This window comes from Pan troglodytes, chromosome 5 (assembly GCF_028858775.2).
Source record: "Pan troglodytes isolate AG18354 chromosome 5, NHGRI_mPanTro3-v2.0_pri, whole genome shotgun sequence".
NCBI classification, from domain to species: Eukaryota; Metazoa; Chordata; class Mammalia; order Primates; family Hominidae; genus Pan; species Pan troglodytes.
In genome coordinates, this window is record NC_072403.2 from 170,473,104 (window position 1) to 170,485,819 (window position 12,716).

Below are 12,716 nucleotides of genomic sequence, written 5' to 3' on the forward strand. Positions count from 1 at the left end.
TCTTCACCTCATACATGTTTTTGCTAGCAATATCCAGATTTTAGTTTTCCGGGAGTAGAGGTAATATTTCTTTATAAATACTAAACCTTTTTAAAAGGAGGGAGTCTTAAATCTGGTATTTTCTTAGACGCTCTTAAAGCACGATTTCAAATAAAGTAGAAAGAGTCCGGGCTGGTAAGTATTAAATAGTCACCATGGTAAAGCTTTTAGCTTTTCAGGTCTTGGCACATGCAGTACTAGTAGGTGGCATTTTATTCTCTAGCCTCAGTGCTGGTTGCATTTAGTTTTGTGTTTTTTAAACCTAGAAAGTGGGAAGGTTTATCCTTTTTGCTTTGGGATACAAAAGGTAGGTCCCAAGTCCCTTCTCATCTGCTAAGGAGGTTTTGCACCCTGTGTAGTCTGTTGTGTGCTGGTGTGGTCGTGTCCCTGAGGCCACTGTGTCTTCACAGCAGCTAAGCACTGTCAGATCATTTGGGGAGAGAAGCAGTAACATTGTCACTGAATGCCTGTGCACCTCTGGGACATCTGTGAGATGAAGGCTTTTTCATATACATGTTTTGCAAGAAATATGACCTTTATTTGCTATTTGGAGCAGAGTGGAATCAGGACTTGAGTAGTTAGTGTAACAGGATTATTTAAAAGAATATTTTAGTACAGAATTTTTAATTCATTTATTTCAAATGGTTTAAAAATAAATTTTAGGTCAGGCTTAAAATCATGCCTGTAATCTTAGCACTTTGGGAGGCCAGAGCAGGAGAATTGCTTGAGGCCAAGAGTTCAAGACCAACCAGGGTAATGTAGCAAGACCCCATCTCTACAAAAAATCAAAAACCAGCCAGGTGCAGTGGCACATTCCAGTGGTCCCAGCTACTCAGGAGGCTGAGGTGGGAGGACTGCTTGAGCCTGGGAGGTCGAGGCTGCAGTGAGCTGTGATAGCTCACTGCACTCCAGCCTGGGGAACAGAGCAAGATCCAGTCTCAAATAAAATAAAAATAATATTTAAAAAAATAATTAGTATGCAGATGTCTTTTCAGAGATATTAAGGGATGAAAAATGAACTGTTATACTCATATGCAGGTAAACGTTAAAACATTGGTCAGTTGAAAAGAATAATTCATTCACTTTTAAAAGATAAAGTCATGACTGAAGTACAATTTAGAACTCAAGGAGATTTCGTAACTCCCCAGAGTATCCAAGTAATAAGTGATTCTGGCTGGGCATGGTGGCATGTGCCTGTAGTTCCAGCTACTCAGGAGGCTAAGGTGGGAGGATCCCTTGAGCCCAGGAGTTGTGGGCTGTGGTTTGCTATGTCATTCAGGTGTCTACAATACAGTTTACTTCCTGGGTGCAGGGGACCACCAGATTGTCTAATGAGGGGTGAACCGGCTCAAGTCAGAAACTCCCATTAAAACAGGTTAAAACTCCCGTGCTGATCAGGAGTGGGATTGCACCTGTGAATAGCCACCACACTTCAGCCTGGGCAACATAGTGAAACCCCATCTGTAAAAATCATAAAAAGTAAATGACTCTGTAGGGATTTTTAATTATATAATTTTTAAATTTGATTATGAAAATTTTCAGTAACATGAAAAATAAGGAATCCACATATTTTACATTTGCTTTTTTATCCTTTCTTTTTCTTCTTCTTTGTTGTATTTAAAGCGAATCCCAGATAGTATATCATTTCACCAGTACATACTTTAGTGTAAATCTCCTCAAAACGTGGCATTTCCTTCCATAACCACAGTGCCATTATCACACCTCATCTGTTCCTTACTTGGAGGGAGGTTCTTGTTGGATTGAAGCATGTAGTTTGGGGCTAGCTCTGCTCATGGCTCTGGAGGAGCGCACCTGCAGCACCGGAGAGGCACGTGTTCCTGCTGAGGGCTTCCTTTGTCGGCATAGTCAGAAAGGAAAGGATGTATAAAGGGAACTTTAAAAGAGTAGTATAACGCTTTGCTTTCTCAGCTAAAAACACCACTGTTTGTTTGTTTGTTTGTTTGTTTGTTTGTTTGTTTGAGACAGAGTCTCGCTCTGTTGCCCAGGCTAGAGTGCAGTGGCGTGATCTCGGCTCACTGCAACCTCCATCTCCTGGGTTCAAGTGATTCTCCTACCTCAGCCTCCTGAGTAGCTGGGATTACAGGCACGCACCACCATACCTGGCTAATTTTTGTATTTTTAGTAGAGACAGGGTTTCACCATGTTGGCCAGGCTGATCTTGAACTCCTGACTTCAGGTGATCTGCCCACCTAGGCCTCCCAAAACTGCACCTGGCCCACAGATTTATAATGAAAAGTAATTTACAGGTTGGGCACAGTGGCTCATGCCTGTAATCCCAGCACTTTGGGAGGCCGAGGCGGGGGAATCACAAGGTCAGGATTTGTGCCTGTAGTCCCAGCTACTCAGGAGGCTGAGGCAAGAGAATCGCTTGAACCCAGGAGGCGGAAGTTGCAGTGAGCCAAGATCGCACCACTGCATTCCAGCCTGGGTGACAGAGCAAGACTCCGTCTCAAAAAAAAAAAAAGTAATTTACCGATATTTGGTGTATAAATATCAACTAACACATAGAAGAGGTCTGTTCTTTGATAGAAAAAAGTCAAACTTCACAAAAGCAAAAAGTCACAATTCATTATTTGCAAGCAGCTTTCTATTTGCCCTAAGAAAACATTTTCCTCTGCTGTCCCTTTAAGGCTGGCTGTAAGCAGAATTCAGCCTCAACAACTGCCCTCCCAGAGCAGCTCTCACTCCTACACAGGGCACAGAGCAGCTCTCTCTTCCTCCCTAAGCAGTTCTCACCTCCTCCCAGAGCAACTCTCTCCCTCCACCCACCCAGAGCAGCCCTCACTTCCTCAAAGAGCAGCTCTCACCTCCTTCCAGGAGCCTGCTGGTTTTGAATCCTGATGCACCTGGTCTTTTAAGATTGTGATTATAGGCACTGCATAGATTTTAGTTTCCCTGCAAAGACTTAAAAGTCACTGTGCTCAATACAAGAAAAGAACATGATAATCTCTCTCATGTAAGCTCTTGTACTAGAGTTTCTTTCTTTCTTTCTTTTTTTTTTTTTTGAGACGGAGTCTTGCTCTGTTGCCCAGGCTGGAGTGCAGTGGCGCGATCTCGGCTCACTGCAAGCTCCGCCTCCTGGGTTCACGCCATTCTCCTGCCTCAGCCTCCCGAGTAGCTGGGACTACAGGCGCCCGCCACCATGCCCGGCTAATTTTTTGTATTTTTTGTAGAGGCGGGGTTTCACTGTGTTAGCCAGGATGGTCTCGATCTCCTGACCTCGTGATCTGCCCGCCTCAGCCTCCCAAAGTGCTGGGATTACAGGCGTGAGCCACCGTGCCCGGCCTAGAGTGTTTCTTTTTTAAAAAAAATAAATCTGACCTGGCGCGGTGGCTCACACCTCTAATTCCAGCACTTTGGGAGACCGAGGCGGGAGGATCACTGGAGTCCAGGAGTTCAAGACCAGCAACATGACAAAACCCTGTCTCTACAAAAAATACAAAAATTATCTGGGTGTGGGGGCACACATATAGTCTCAGCTACTGGGAAGGCTGAGGTGGGAGGATTGCTTGAGCCCAGGAGGTTGAGACCACAGTGAGCCATGATTGTGTCACTGCACTCCAGCCTGGATGACAGAGTGAGTCCCTGTCTCAAAAAAAAAAAAAAAAAAAAAATCCACAAACCTACTAAAGTAAAATCTCAATGGTCAGCTCCTACACTGGAAACCCTTGCTGGTGACTGGTGAGTGTGCTGTAAGTAGGTTAAAGGGCTGGTAAGAGTGGAGCTGCTGCTCATAGCTCCTGAGGACTCAACTTTGCAATGAAATTTAGTCTAAGCCAACGCAAAGAGTGATCCTTTTTCTTCTTTCCCATCAGATCTGCCCATGACTTTTTAGTAGTGTGAATACCACACAAGGGAAGCCCATCTTTATTTTAAGCCCTGAACTAAACATATAGGAATGGTTCTTGTCAAAATCAGCAAGGAGCACAGGAGTTAGGAGAATGAATTGCTCAGGAAAGAAGTTGGGAGACAGCCTCCCACCCTTCAGGGCTATCTTTATCCAACGATTGGTACTGGTTCGTTTTTAGTTATTTCTTTTTGCGTGTATTTGAGAAATTCTGTTGAGCACTTTGTGGAATAAAATATGTTTCTTTAGCAGAAACAGGTGCAGCTACTATGTTTGTACTTTTTCATTTTGTCAGTGTTTTGGTTGACTGACATGACAGTTAAGATGTCTAGAAATTAAGTCGCCCTTTGTTATCTCTGGACTCAGGCGATGAATCACCAGATAGAGCACTCAGTATTGATGAATTATAAAATACGCTAAATAAAAATCTTTCTTGAGATTTACATTGAATAAGCCAGGCGCAGTGGCTCATGCCTGTAATCTCAGCACTTTGGGAGGCTGAGGCGGTGGATCACCTGAGGTCAGGAGTTCGAGACCAGCCCAGCCAACGTGGTGAAACCCCGTATCTATTAAAATACAAAATTACCCGGGCATGATGGCGCACGGCTGTAATCCCAGCTAGTCGGGAGGCTGAGGTAGGAGAATTGCTTGAACCCGAAGGCAGAGGTTACAGTGAGCCGAGATCACACCACTGCACTCCAGCCCAGGTGACAAGAGTGAAACTCCATCTAAAAAAAATATTAGGTTAAGAATAAAAGATGAGAGGAATTTATTAATATACACTGGCTCTTGTCCCATATACCTTCTTACAGTCAGTTTTTTGTTAATGCAATGTTAGATTTTCTTCATTTATCTTTATCAATACCACAGCATGATGATGGCCTTGGTTTTGACACAGGGATCTTGCCTAAATGCCAGCGTTTAGCCAGATGGTGAACTACAAAATTGATCTTCCTGGGGTTCCACATGGCATTGCTGCTCTACAGCCCCTGCCCTTGGCATTGAATATGTCCTTCTATGTGTTAGGAGGGGTGAGATGTATTGTTTCACATGTGTTCACCACCAGGACAAAGGCTCGCTCCTTCTGGTCAGGCCTCTCTGGGCCCTCTTCTCAGCTGGACCTCAACCTTGGCCTCTAAATACTGCAGACTCTCGGACATAAATTGTTTCATCCACATCATCTTCCCTTCCCACACACACACCCTGGAGCAAACACTGGCACCGTTTCTAACAACTCAAGGCTGTGTCCCGAGGATGACTGCTCCAGCTCTCTTACGTTCCTGCCTGAGAGGCTGCCAAGAGAATCAACTGTTTGATAGGGCCCATCTCCCAGGCTTTGTGAGATAGTAGGGGCCTAATTTTGTAAAGCTCCAGTTAGTAAAGCCAGAGAGCCTAATCACGTTGACAGCCCCCTTCCTGCTTTTCAGTTATTTCTGCTTCCCTGAATACTGCCTATGCCTCCCTCCTCCTCCCTCATTCTCCCTGCTGCAGCAGTTATTATGGATTAAATTTTGTCCTTCCTGCATTAACTCAGGTCCAGCTTGGCTTGTCTTTGGCACCAGTCACAAGTGCTGTTGGGTCTGCTTGCACCGCTATTCCCCAGCTGCGACTGGTAACACAAATCAGCAAATCCTTTCCTCTCAGCTCATTTGTTGAGAAGTTTATCAGTAGCCGTGGGAAGAAATTACTGTTTTCATCATGTTTAGAAATATATTTCAGTGTGTTTTGAAGAGTTGTAAAATTTTGAAATGGGAAAGGATTTCAGGCTGACACTTGGGAGGCAGAATGATGAACCTTACTATGGCACTAGGACTCAAAGTAGGATGAGCCCCACTAGCTGACCCCCAGGCCCGATTCTTTGCAAAGGATAGGATGTTCCCCCAACAGGCTCTGACTACACACCAACAGGCCAAGCAGATTCCAGCATCACTCGCGGTCTTCTGATCAAAGTACACATGCACCTTCCCAGGCCTCTTGGTGAGTGGCTACCCTGGGCAGTTATGCCTTACTTCAAAGAGCCGATATAGGGCTATATTCCTGAAGTGTGCCTTTCTTCCTCATTCAATGTATATTTTAATGTATTTTTAATGGTATATTCACATGGTATAAAATACTAAATGTTCCACAGGACATATGATGAAAAGGCCCCTCCTTCTATCCCCAAGCTGACCAGAGGTAATGTGTTTTCAGTTACTTGTGTACCGTTCTGGAGATATTCCAATTAAATGGTTTTTTGTTTTTTTTTTTTAATGGAGTTTTGCTCTTGTCCCCCAGGCTCCTAGAGTGCAATGGCGCTATCTCTGCTCACTGCAACCTCCACCTCCTGGGCTCAAGCAATTCTCCTGCCTCAGCCTCCCAACCAAGTAGTTGGGATTACAGGCGTTCACCACCATCCTCGGCTTGTTTGTTTGTTTGTTTTTTGAGATGGAGTCTCACTCTGTCACCAGACTGGAATGCAGTGGCGCAATCTTGGCTCACTGCAACCTCCGCCTCCTGGGTTCAAGCAATTCTCCTGCCTCAGCCTCCCAAATAGCTGGGACTACAGGCGTGCACCACCAAGCCCAGCTAACTTTTGTATTTTTAGTAGAGACCGGTTTTCACCATGTTGGTCAGGATGGTCTCGATCTCCTGACCTTGTGATCTGCCCGCCTCGGCCTCCCAAAGTGCTGGGATTATAGACGTGAGCCACCGCACCCAGCCAATTTTTGTATTTTTAGTAGAGATGGGGTTTCACCATGTTGACCGGGCTGGTTTTGAACTCCTGACCTCAAATGATCTGCCCGTCTTGGCCTCCCAAAGTGCTGGGATTACAGGCATGAGCTACCATGCCTGGCCGTAAATGCATTTTTATATTGGTTCTGTAGTCAGACTATTCTCTACTCCTAGAAATTGTTATATGGGTATGTCTTAGAAGGGTGAATAAACTTAAAAATGGAGCCTGAAAGATTTGGAGAAGAATATTCTGGTAATGGGAATCATTTAACATTAAATTTGAGGCCTGAGGCAGAATATCTTCTTCTCGGAAAATCTTTAGACATGGGAGAGTCTCTCATCTTAATAGGTTAGTTTACAAGTGGTCTTTTCTTCAGTGAAGAGATGAGATGACTTCCAAATTACATGTTTAGCCTGAAGATACAGATTTAGGAGTGATTGTTATAGTCAACTGTGAAATTACATTTCATCTTTAAAAAAAAAAAAAAAAAACAGGAAATATTCTGTTAATCAATTGAGCAGTTCTGTCATTTACAACTGTCTGATTTCAGTGACTGTTTATTTAATTGCAAAATATTCAAGTCTGGCCTTGAAGCACATCTGAAGGCCAGTATTCTGAAACCCAACAGGGAGGTCTTAAAAAATTTTTTGGCCGGGTGCGGTGGCTCACGCCTGTAATCCCAGCACTTTGGGGGGCCAAGGTGGGCGGATCACGAGGTCAGGAGATTGAGACCATCCTGGCTAACACGGTGAAACCCCGTCTCTACTAAAAAATACAAAAAATTAGCCTGGCGTGGTGGCGCAAGCCTGTAGTCCCAGCTACTCGGGAGGCTGAGGCAGGAGAATGGCATGAACCTGGGAGGCGGAGGTTGCAGTGAGCCGAGATTGCACCACTGTACTCCAGCCTGGGTGACAGAGCAAGACTCTGTCTCAAAAAAAAAAAAAAAAAAAAAAAAAAAATTTTTTTTTTTTTTTTACTTTTGCCGCATCTCAGAACAAAAAGAGTTCCTTCCAAAGAAAAGGAGGGGCATCATGGCTATTTTTTCATTTCTCTATCTGCAGCTACACATGCGTGCCACCAGAGGTGCTAAGGTTACTAGGAGGGATTTGTAATCAGTTTTTTAATGTATTCCCCCAGCCTTCAGTCATAAAAGCAAATAAGTGGGAAAAAGTCACCTCCTTCAGGAACTAGTTCCAATACTACAAATTAAACTCTTACAAAAGAGTGAACATTTTTGGAAGCATGTATTATTGAAGTTGACATTTCCCAACATGGTTTTATTCAACAATTTAGATGTGTAGGGTCCAAAGACAAAGGTACTGATGAGATACTACGGCTTCCAAAATAGAAATCTTTTGAATGATTTTATATCCTGTCTTCTCCTCCTTTGGTTGTGGCTTGGTTTATTTTAAACTATTGATAATAATTGTGTTTATTTTTAAATAATTGCACCTAAAAATAGTTTAGAATGGAGTACATTGAAATAAAGAGATTATATGTGGATATCATTATTGCATTGCTTTGTGTGTATGTGTGTGTGTCAGAGTCTCGCTCAGTCACCCAGGCTGGAGTGCATTGGCGCAATCATGGCTCACTGCAGCCTCCAACTCCTGGGCTCCAGTGATCCTCCCGCCTCAGCCTCCCCAGGAGCTAGGACTACAGGTGCTCACCACCATGGCCTGATACATTTTTTTGTTTTTTTGTAGAGGACAGGGTCTCACCTTGTTGACCAGGCTGGTTTCAAACTCTTGGCTTCAAGTGATCCTCCCATCTCAGGTTCTCAAAGTGCTGGGATTACAGGTGTGAGCCATGGTGCCTGGCCGTGTTGCTATTAGAAACTGCCCTGCAGTGAGTATATACGAGGCTGCAAAGTAAACCAAACCCAGCGAGGCAGCCATTGAACTAGTATGACTTGACCTGTATGTCTCTACTGCTTATTTGGTCCTGGTATATGCATTACAGAGGGAGCACTGGCCCTGCCCATACCTGAAGCCTACAGTTCGTCACAGGAAACAGCAGGAAAATATGGGACAGAAATGTACATGATTCATCCTTGAAAGTGTTTTTGGGGGGTAGTTTTATGGGAGGATTTGAGAATTGGTTTATAAAGAAGAATGGAAGGAGATTGCGCCTTCATTTGTAGAAAAACTTGGGCAAAGATTTGGACAGAAATTTATTTATATTCATTGAGCCACTGAGTGAATGAGAACCTGGGAGTGCAGACCTGCCCTTGAGATGCTTGTGGTTTACTGGGAGACAGGCACGCAAAACCAGAACCAAGTTCAGAATGCTGTGGGGGCCGTGGTTAGAGCAAGATTAATTCCATGTGGTGGGGCCCAGAAGCCTTCACACATGATGTCTGAGCACCTGCCATGAACCAGCTGATGTACTAGACATTGGAGATAAAGCACAAGCCTCAGTCCTTGCTTGATGGAGTCTGGTTGTGTGTGTGTTGCTCAGGAAAGGATGCAGTCATGCGTTTCATCTTAGACATGTTGACACTGAGGGCCTTTTGCACATCTTGGGGAGATGGCAGGAATGCAGTTGGATGTGAGAGTCTAGGGCTCAGGACAGAGGCCTGGGCAGGGAGTCAGCTATGAATGGGATCCTTGAGGCTACAGGCATGATTGTGGTTTCCTAGAGAGAAGAGGGCCTAGAGCCAAGCCTGGGGAGATGGCAGGAATGCAGTTGGATGTGAGAGTCTGGGGCTCAGGACAGAGGCCTGGGCAGGGAGTCAGCTATGAATGGGATCCTTGAGGCTACAGGCATGATTGTGGTTTCCTAGAGAGAAGAGGGCCTAGAGCCAAGCCTGGGGAGCACTAGCACGGAGAATTCTACAAACAGGAGCATGAGCCCACTCAGAACACATTCATTACTTGACCAACATTAGGGAGCAGAAGCAGCAGAGATTGATGCACTTGCCATATGTGTATTCGTTATTATTAGGCTCTCAATCTTGTTCTTCTGAAGTCCTTTGCTCACATAAGCTTTATCTCATTGAAAGTGATTAGGCATGAAAAGAACTTGTAATGGAAGAGATTTTTTAAAATCTGATTTCATGTTGTATCACTGTTCTTCAGTAATCTGTGACATACTTGTTCCAAAACAGAGTAACTTCTTCCATCATTGCTTGACAATTAAACTGTCAGTGCTGCGTTTCCCATTTTTTCCAATCTTAATAGTGTTTTTGTCTTCCTGTGGGAACTGTAGTTGTAATTCATTAATGGTAGTGGATTTGGGGCCTGCCCTTTTTGTTCTGTTTTTCTTTAGTGTGATACTAAACTCTGATAACTTAATCAGTCCTTATTCAGGAATTATATGTATGTTCTTTCATCTGTCCTTTCTTCTCTAAAATGGAAAAATGAGTATTAATTCAAAAGACCTTTCAATGCAGAGTCATTTCCTCCCTTTTGCAAATACTCCTGTGTGTTGTACATCATGACAGGGCCTAGGGAGGTACTGTTGAGCAAAGCTGATGTGGTTCAGGTCTCAGCTTGGGCTGCTATAATAAAATACCACAGACCAAGGGGCTTAAACAACAGACATTGAGTTCTCACAATTCTGGAGGCTGGCCAGCCTCAGATCAAAGTGCCAGCCAATTTGGTTCCTGGTGGAGGCTGACTCCTGGCTTGCGTTCTCCCTGGGTCCTCACATGGCCTTTCCTCAGTGCTTGGGTGTAGCAAGAGTGCTTGCAAGCTGGGGTCTCTGATACTCTTCTTATATGGGCGCTAATCCTATTGTGGACGCCCCACCCTCACGACCTTGTCTAAACTGAATCATCCCCCAAAGACCTTACCTCCAAATACCATCAACATAAATTGGGGAGGCGGGGAGCTCATAAACATTCAGTCCATAATAGTCCATCGCCTCAAAAGTTTATAGTGTAACTAGGGGTCAGACAGAAATCACACAATCCCACAGTAAAGGGATGAGAATAGTGATAAATGTGGCAAAGGGTACAGCTTAGTTAAAGTTATAAGAAGTCATGTTTCATATTTATTGTTATTGAAAATTGCTCACCAAGTACATTAAACATCTGCCTCTTCCAGGACTTCAGCAGGTCCGTGACCCATGCTCCAGTGTCTTGATCCCTATGCCTGTGTCACATGAAGGCTTTGTAGACACGCTATCAGATAGTAATTTTTTTTGTTGACAGCTAAAATTTCACCTTTTTCTAAAATGAATTTCATGGTGTTCCTAGTAGTTATGTCTTTCCTGAAAACAGCATATAGTAATGAATTAATTGCTGCGTCTGGAGGCAAATTGTTTTAGCCTTTTTTAGTGTTCATTCATTAAAATATAGATCATATTTAAAGGAATATTTGATGAACAATTTATTCTAAAATAACTGAATTCTGTGAACTTTCTGCAGGCAGTCTCTTAGTCATCAGTATTTATATCCTAAAATTGCCTTTTGCTTGTCACTGACTTTAGTGCATTCATTTAGCAATAAATATTTATTGAGTGCCTGCATTGTACACAAAGCTCTGTTAGGTGCCAGGGATATAGCTATGGACTGCCTCTCCCCCAAGGAGCTTCACATTAAAATCTCAAGCAGAAAGAAGCAAAAATTGAAAAAGCCTTAACCAGCTCTCCCTTTGGGTAAATTCTAGGCTTTCTAGTCAGACAGCCGTGGCTTGATCACTTAATGCCTTTGTCAGCCTACTTGGCCTCTCTTAAGTTGCTCGTGTGTTTGTAAAATGGAGATAACTTGCATGATTGTTGCAATGAGATGCTGACGGATAGACAGATCCCATTAGACACAAAAGATGTAAAGTTTTTAATGGCAACCAACGCAGAAACTGCAGAGACCATCACACAAAGCAGAAGATAATGCAATGGGTGGAGGTCCTGCTGCCCAGGCCCCAAGATTCCTCTCAGGATGTCCCGCTGGTGGCACCACTAGTGTTGTTGGTCGGTTGGTGGCGGCAGGGGGGATGTTCAGCAGCTGTGAGGTGCTCCTTTGCTGCTGTCATGGAGGGGAGCATCCAGCCTTCCTCTATCCAGATTGTTCTTTAGCTCTGGCCATGTACCTGTCTGTATTACCCAGCATGCTCCTGAGTATGTGCTCTGAGACGGGTGAGGCCAAGGAAGGTGTCTGAGGAGCAGCCCTCAGCACACTGTGGTAGCAAAAGCCCACCTGGGCCACACCAGCAAAACTAGCGCCTAACTCATGGTTTTGACAATTAATGAGGTAGAGCTTTCAGCATAGTGTTTAGTGCAAAGTAAGTACTTAATATTTTAATACCATGACTACATCCTTAAATTAATTATAAATTAATACATTAATACTATTATTATTCTCAGTGAAGTAAAACATTCAACATTGGAAATAAAACATTGTTTCAGGAGCATCTTCTTTTCCGAATATGGTTATATAACATGCTTACATAACCCAATGTATTTTCTCTTTGGTCAAACATAAACCTAAGCTGCTGCTTCTACATTTGAGAAAATTATAACAACAAATCTCTGCTGCTTCTTCGTTTTCCAGAAAAGTAAATGAATATTTTCCTAACTCCTCCAATCAAAAATACAAAGCAAAACCCCTGCAAATAGTATAACAGTGATTTTGCTGGTATTATTTGAAAACGTTCATGCAATATAATATACTCATTCTGCTGTTAGTCACATTTCAGTATTAAAGGACTCAAATTCTTGCAGGAATAGCCAGCAGAGGTTCTACTTAACATTTTGTGTCACTGTGCTGTTGTTACTTAACTAGCTATTTTTAGTTCTAAATGTATATTGTCTTCCTAAAACAAATCGAGGCAACAAGGTGTGCCAGAAACTGGCCCTTGCTGCCACTTGGTCAGAGGTCCCCGTCCTGGATTGCAGGTGCTGTTTGGCACGGCCGATGGGCAGGTGATTGTCATGGATTGCCACGGCAGGATGCTGGCCCACGTCCTCTTGCACGAGTCAGACGGTGTCCTCGGCATGTCCTGGAACTACCCGATCTTCCTGGTGGAGGACAGCAGCGAGAGCGACACGGACTCAGATGACTATGCCCCTCCCCAAGGTACTCATTGGCCCTACTTTCCTTGTCACTGACCAGAAGGACAAGGAAGGGCATCGGAGCAGAGTAGACTGATGTAG

At 43.8% G+C, this 12,716-nt stretch overlaps 1 protein-coding gene across 10 annotated transcripts in view; it reads left to right on the forward strand.

Moving 5' to 3' along the window:
* TULP4 (TUB like protein 4) overlaps positions 1 to 12,716 on the forward strand; it is a 277,110-nt gene that overhangs the window by 202,305 nt on the left and 62,089 nt on the right. For all 10 annotated transcript variants that reach the window (XM_016956541.4, XM_016956549.4, XM_024357484.3 and 7 more), the window contains one exon: positions 12,459 to 12,639. In XM_016956541.4, the coding sequence (XP_016812030.1) occupies positions 12,459 to 12,639 (181 nt within the window). The remainder of the gene's footprint in view (positions 1 to 12,458; positions 12,640 to 12,716) is intronic.